This window comes from Triticum urartu, chromosome 6A (genome assembly GCF_056163025.1).
Source record: "Triticum urartu cultivar PI428250 chromosome 6A, HENAU_Tu73, whole genome shotgun sequence".
NCBI classification, from domain to species: domain Eukaryota; kingdom Viridiplantae; phylum Streptophyta; class Magnoliopsida; order Poales; family Poaceae; genus Triticum; species Triticum urartu.
The window spans coordinates 598,219,447-598,226,326 of record NC_141878.1 but is presented as its reverse complement, the minus strand read 5'-3'; the positions used below and the strand labels follow the sequence as shown (position 1 = coordinate 598,226,326).

Below are 6,880 nucleotides of genomic sequence, written 5' to 3'. Positions count from 1 at the left end.
TCAGGGAAGCTATGATCAATAGGTAGTGGGTCATCAAGCACATTTTCTAACCTAGACAAGTTGTCTGCAACGGGGTTCTCAACTCCTTTTCTATCAACAATATGCAAATCAAATTCTTGTAGCAAGAGAACCCATCTAATAAGTCTAGGTTTAGCATCTTTCTTTTCCATAAGATATTTAATAGCAGCATGATCAGTGTGAATAGTTACTTTAGAATCAACAATATAAGGCCTAAACTTATCACAAGCAAAAACAACTGCTAAGAATTCTTTTTCAGTAGTAGCATAATTTCTTTGAGCATTGTCTAGAGTTTTAATAGCATATTGAATAACATTTAGTTTCTTATCAACTCTTTGTCCTAGAACAACACCTACAGCATAATCACTAGCATCACACATAATTTCAAAGGGTAAATTCCAATCAGGTGGCTGAACAATAGGTGCAGAGATCAATGCTTTCTTAAGTATTTCAAATGCTTCTACACAATCATCATCAAAGACAAATGGTATATCTTTTTGTAATAAATTAGTTAGAGGCCGAGAGATTTTTGAGAAGTCCTTAATGAACCTCCTATAAAAACCGGCATGACCAAGGAAACTTCTTATACCTTTGATGTCCTTGGGACATGGCATCTTTTCAATAGCATCAACCTTGGCTTTATCAACTTCAATACCTCTTTCAGAAACTTTATGCCCCAAGACACACTAGTAGAAAAATGGTCAAACGTGAAGCACATTAGTGCCGGTTTGTATTTGAGCCGGCACTAATGTACACATTAGTGCCGGTTCCAACGGATAGCCGGGCCGCTTTCATTAGTACCGGTTTGTGGCGAACCTTTAGCACCGGTTCGTGCCACGAACCGGTACTAATGAGAGTGGTGGCAGGATGTTGCCAGAATGGGGCCCCTCCAGCACCTTTAGTATCGGTTCGTGCCACGAACCGGTACTAAAGGTCGTCCTATATAAACCCTTCGTCCACCAGCACTCTGTTCTTCCCCCTTTCCCCTCTCCGGCCCTCTCCTCTGTTCTTCCCTTCTTCCTCTCGAGTTCATCACAAAATTTGCCCAAAATTTGTCAAGATTTGAAGGCCCTCATCCATTCAAATGATCACAAAGGTTAGCAACTTTGTCCTTTCATCTCTCATTACTAGATTAGCTCTTGCATTGGTTTATATAGTGATTAATTTGTGAGTTTAGTAATTTGGGAGGATATATATATATATATGTGCTAGTATTTGATTTATATGCAATTTGAGGTCAAAAATAACACTTAGTTTGCATATGTAGGTGTGGTTTACTTAGTGCCTTCTAAATCTCCATCGTAGCCACCGTCGATCGCCCGCACCGTCCCGTCGCCGGCACCACCTTGTGGTGAGCCTCTTGTTCATGAAATTTTATATAAAAATTGATGTTTGTGTGATTTGGATATATAGTTACTCGTATAATTATCTTACCCGTACGTTGTTTGTTATACATATAGTGCCATGGTTTTGATATCCGTCCCCGTCGGCCCTAGTCCTTGTTATGATTCAGATGTGGTATGTATATTCTCTTTTAAAACTAGTTGCATTTCGTGTTTATGACAAATTATGCCCATCAAGTTGACATAGAATTTTTTTCTAGGAGGTATCTGAACCGGAAATTCCAACCGACCCTATTGCCGAGAGGTTAAATTTAGTTGAAAGAGAAAACGAGTACTTGAAAGAAAATTGAAAAGAATTGAGGGGGAGAAGATGGAATTGGAGTTGCATGTTGCCGATGTCGTCGATGGTCACAAGATCAAGATGGAGAAAATGCGCTTGAAGATTAGAAAGATTAGAAAATATGCCATCGATAGTGAGGCTTGGTATCATTATGCTGTTGGATCCATTGTTACCTTAGTTGCGATCTTGATCGTATTTGTTGTTGCATTTAAATGCTTTAGCTAGAGAGTTATTTGTTTGTTGCATTTAAGTGTTGTATGAACTTTATGTATGAACTTGTATTAATTTGGTCTATTCGGTGTTGTGTAATGAAGATGAGCCGGCAATGGATGTACGATGACCGATGCTCTCCCCAGTTCGTTGAGGGCGTGCGTACTTTTCTGCTTGCGGCTGAGGCAAACAAGCGGGCGGATGGTTTTATGCCTTGTCCATGTGCTCGCTGTAAGAATGGTCACAATTACTCTACATCAAGAACCATTCACGTCCACCTGTTTAAGACCGGTTTCATGCCCCATTATAATGTTTGGACCAAGCACGGAGAAAGAGGGGTTATGATGGAAGACAATGAAGAAGAAGAGGACGACGACAGCTATCCTGGCCATGGGTTCCCTGAATACGATGATACAACAATGGGGGAAGAAGCTGAGCCGGTAATGCGGGAAGAAGCTGAGCCGGCAATGCGGGAAGAAGCTGAAGAAGAGGCATCAGATGAGCCCGTTGATGATCTAGGTCGGGCCATTGCCGATGCAAAGAGAAACTGCGCAAGTGATTTGGAGAAGAAGAAGTTGCAGCGCATGTTAGAGGATCACAAAAAATTGTTGTACCCGAATTGCGTAGGTGACAAGAAAAAGCTGGGCACCACATTGGAATTGCTGCAATGGAAGGCAGAGAATGGTGTATCTGACAAGGGATTTGGAAAGTTGCTGGTAATGATAAAGGATATGCTTCCAAAGGACAATGAATTGCCCGAGAGTACGTACGAAGCAAAGAAGGTTGTCTGCCCTCTAGGGTTAGAGGTGCAGAAGATACATGCATGCCCTAATGATTGCATCCTCTACCGCGGTGAGTACGAGGATTTGAACGCTTGCCCGGTATGTGGTGCATTGCGCTATAAGATCTGCCGCGATGACCCTGATGATGTGGAGGGCCGGCGCCCCAAGAAGAAGATTCCTGCCAAGGTGATGTGGTATGCTCCTATAATACCACGGTTGAAACGTTTGTTCCAAAACAAAGAGCATGCCAAGGCAATGCGATGGCACAGAGAAGACCGTAAGAAAGACGGAAAGTTGAGAGTACCCGCTGACGGGTCGCAGTGGAGAAAAATCGAAAGAAAGTACGGGAAGGAGTTTGCAGATGACGCAAGGAGCGTATGGTTTGGTCTAAGCGCAGATGGCATTAATCCTTTTGGGGAGCAGAACATCAAGCATAGCACCTGGCCTGTGACTCTATGTTTGTATAACCTTCCTCCTTGGTTGTGCATGAAGCGGAAGTTCATTATGATGCCAGTGCTCATCCAAGGCCCTAAGCAACCCGGCAACGACATTGATGTGTACCTAAGGCCATTAGTTGAAGAACTCTTACAACTGTGGAATGGAACAGGTGTACGTGCGTGGGATGAGCACATGGGGGAAGAATTTGACCTAAAGGCGTTGCTGTTCGTGACCATCAATGATTGGCCTGCTCTCAGTAACCTTTCAGGACAGACAAACAAGGGATACCGCGCATGCACGCACTGTTTGGACGGTACTGACAGTATATATTTGGCTAATAATAATGTGTACCTGGGACATCGTCGATTTCTTCCGAGCAGGCATCCCGTAAGAAAGAAAGGCAAGCATTTCAAAGGTGAGGCGGATCACCGGACGAAGCCTCGCCACTGTACTGGTGCTGATGTACATGATATGGTCAAGGATTTGAAGGTGGTCTTTGGAAAGGGTCCTGGTGGACAACCTGTTCCGAATGACGCTGACGGACGCGCACCCATGTGGAAGAAGAAATCTATATTTTGGGACCTGCCCTATTGGAAAGACCTCGAGGTCCGCTCCGCAATCGACGTGATGCACGTGACGAAGAATCTTTGTGTGACCCTGCTTGGCTTCTTGGGCGTGTATGGGAAGACAAAAGATACACCCGAGGCACGGGAGGACCAGCAACGTATGCACGGAAAAGACGGCATACATCAGGGTCATGCAAGCTACGCTCTTACCAAAGAAGAGAAGGAAATCTTCTTTGAATGCCTGCTCAGTATTAAGGTACCGTTTGGCTTCTCGTCGAATATAAAGGGAATAATAAACATGGCAGAGAAAAAGTTCCAGAACCTAAAGTCTCATGACTGCCACGTGATTATGCCGCAACTGCTTCCGGTTGCATTGAGGGGGCTTCTACCGGAAAACGTTCGATTAGCCATTGTGAAGTTATGTGCATTTCTCAATGCAATCTCTCAGAAGGTAATCGATCCAGAAATCATACCAAGGTTACAGAATGATTTGGTGCAATGTCTTGTCAGTTTCGAGTTGGTGTTCCCACCATCCTTCTTCAACATCATGACGCACGTCCTAGTTCACCTATGCGAAGAGATTAACGTTTTGGGTCCTGTATTTCTACACAATATGTTCCCCTTTGAGAGGTTCATGGGAGTCTTAAAGAAATATGTTCATAACCGTGCTAGGCCAGAAAGAAGCATCTCCAAGGGCCATCAAAATGAGGAGGTCATTGAGTTTTGTATTGACTTTATTCCTGACCTTAAGCCGATTGGTGTTCCTGAATCGCGGCATAAGGGCAGACTGGATGGAAAAGGCACGCTAGGAGGGGAACAAATAATATGTATGGACGAACATTCTCTCACTGAAGCACACTACACAGTTCTACAGAATTCCGCCTTGGTGGCTCCGTATATGGATGAACACAAGAATTTGCTACGCTCCAAACACCCGGAGCGGTCTAATGACTGGATTACACGTGAACAAACCAGGAGTTTCGCCAGCTGGTTGCAAGCACGTACCATGCATGACACCTCTATTGAAGATGACCTGTACTTGCTGTCCCAGTTACCATCTTCGAATATAATGAGTTTCAAAGGGTACGAGATAAATGGTAATACATTTTACACGATCGCCCAAGATAAGAAGAGCACCAACCAAAATAGTGGTGTCCGCTTTGATGCAGAAACCAAGACGGGAAAGGAAACATATTATGGTTATATACAGGACATATGGGAACTTGACTATCGACGTGGTTTGAAGGTCCCTTTGTTTTGGTGCAAATGGGTCAATATGACACGAGGCGGGGTAACGGAAGACCCGCAGTACGGAATGACAACAGTGGATCTCAACAATCTTGCGTATGCAGACGAACCATTGGTCCTAGCCAATGATGTGGCACAGGTTTTCTATGTGAAGGACATGTCTACCAAGCCAAGAAAAAGAAAAGATAAGGAAGCGAATGCATCGTACGATGAGTCAAAGCGGCACATAGTTCTTTCTGGGAAGAGAAACATCGTGGGAGTGGATGACAAGACAGACAAGTCAGAAGATTATGAAAAGTTTGATGAAATTGCTCCATTCACAGTGAATATTGACCCGAGCATCCCGTTAAATGATGAAGATTTTCCATGGCTACGACGCAAAGGGACACACGCGAAGAAAAAGTTTCACACCCAAAGATCTGGGATGTGATCGGCTTAACTATCATCACTTTCTTCTGTGTTTCACACCCAGGAGGGAATCTCTGTAATAGTTAGGGTAGCTAGTTATGTGTTTTGGCATTTGAAACGCGAAGAAATTTTATGTGCAAGCAAATTCTTTCATGCATTTATTGATTTTTCAGCTAAATGACCCTGAAATTGAAAAGCATTTCAAATGAACTCAGAAAAGGATGAAAGTTGGCATGGTATCATAATTTCACCCACATAGCATGTGCAAAAAAGTAGAGAGGGTTACCACAAAAACTGGATGCACTTCGTGTACAAAATGGACAATCTGTTTCGAAGTATCAGGGTTTCGGACGAAAACTCATCCGTTACAAAGGCATTTCATTTTTAAATAACTTAAGCATTACCAAATTGAATATAATGATAAAACACACTAATATTAAACATAAGAAAAAAGAATCACTGGAAAATGTATTTTTAAAGTTAAGTTATTCACAAACTAGTGATTCACACAAATTTCAAATAATTCAAAATTTAAACTATTCAAATTTAAAAACTACCGACACTAAATGAAAGTTTCTAAAAACTATCAAAAATATTCACAAAGAAACTCTAAATACAGCAAAAAACAACTAAAAATAAATAAAACAAAATAAATAAAGCAGAAAAGAAAAACTAAATGAAAAAAGCCCACCTACCGGGCAACAGCGGCCTGCATACGACTAGAAACCCAACCTGTTGTTGGGCCAGGAAGTAGGCCCGCAAGCCCAATAGGCCCCACGGGGCAGAGTAGCAGAGGTAGGCCCAGAAGGCCTGCTTTAGAGAGGAGCTCGAGACAGCAGCGGCGGCGGGGCTTATAAGCAGGTGTGAGCGCCCTTCGGCTAGCGAGGTGGGACTAAACTTCTGCGCCCCTCGCCTGGCAGCGCACCCCCTTTAGTACCGGGTCGTGGAACCAACCGGTACTAAAGGGGGGGCCTTTAGTACTGGTTGGAGCCAGGAACCGGTACTAAAGGGGGGTGCTTCCCCCCGCTTGGCCTGGCCAAAACAGGCCTTTAGTACCGGTTGGTGGCTCCAACTGGTACTAAAGGTGTCCCCTATATAAGAAACACTTCGAAAATTTTCAGTTTCTTATCTCCCACTTCTCTCTGCCGCCGCCCCGTCCCGCGCCGTCGCCGCCCCCGTCGCGCCGTCCCCATCGACTCCGCGACGCCCCCGTCCTCGTCGCGTCGTCCCCGTCGACTCCGCGACACCCCCGTCGCCGTCCCGGTCGCCGATCCCCTCGCTTCGCCGTCGCCGTCGCCTTTGGATCGACCTCGCCTCGCCGTCGCCGTCGCCTCGACCTTGCCCGCGCGCGCTGTGAGCCCCTCCCCCGGCCCCTCTCCTCCCTCCAATCGATCGTAGCGCACACTGGCGCCGGCGCCGGCGTCGACCGTAGCGCACACACACGCGCGCGCGCACACACACACTACATGCACACACACACACACACACTACACACACACTAGACGCGCACACACACACAATTTTTCT

At 45.0% G+C, this 6,880-nt stretch overlaps 1 protein-coding gene across 1 annotated transcript; it reads left to right on the top strand.

The window, feature by feature from the left end:
* Positions 1-2,240: 2,240 nt before the first annotated feature.
* LOC147967008 (uncharacterized) lies at positions 2,241-5,375 on the top strand. The gene is made up of 3 exons (XM_087531010.1): positions 2,241-3,737; positions 3,846-4,114; positions 4,370-5,375. The coding sequence occupies exons 1-3, from the start codon at positions 2,253-2,255 to the stop codon at positions 5,373-5,375; spliced, it is 2,760 nt and encodes a 919-aa protein (XP_087387136.1). The 5' UTR covers positions 2,241-2,252.
* The last annotated feature ends 1,505 nt before the right edge of the window (positions 5,376-6,880 follow it).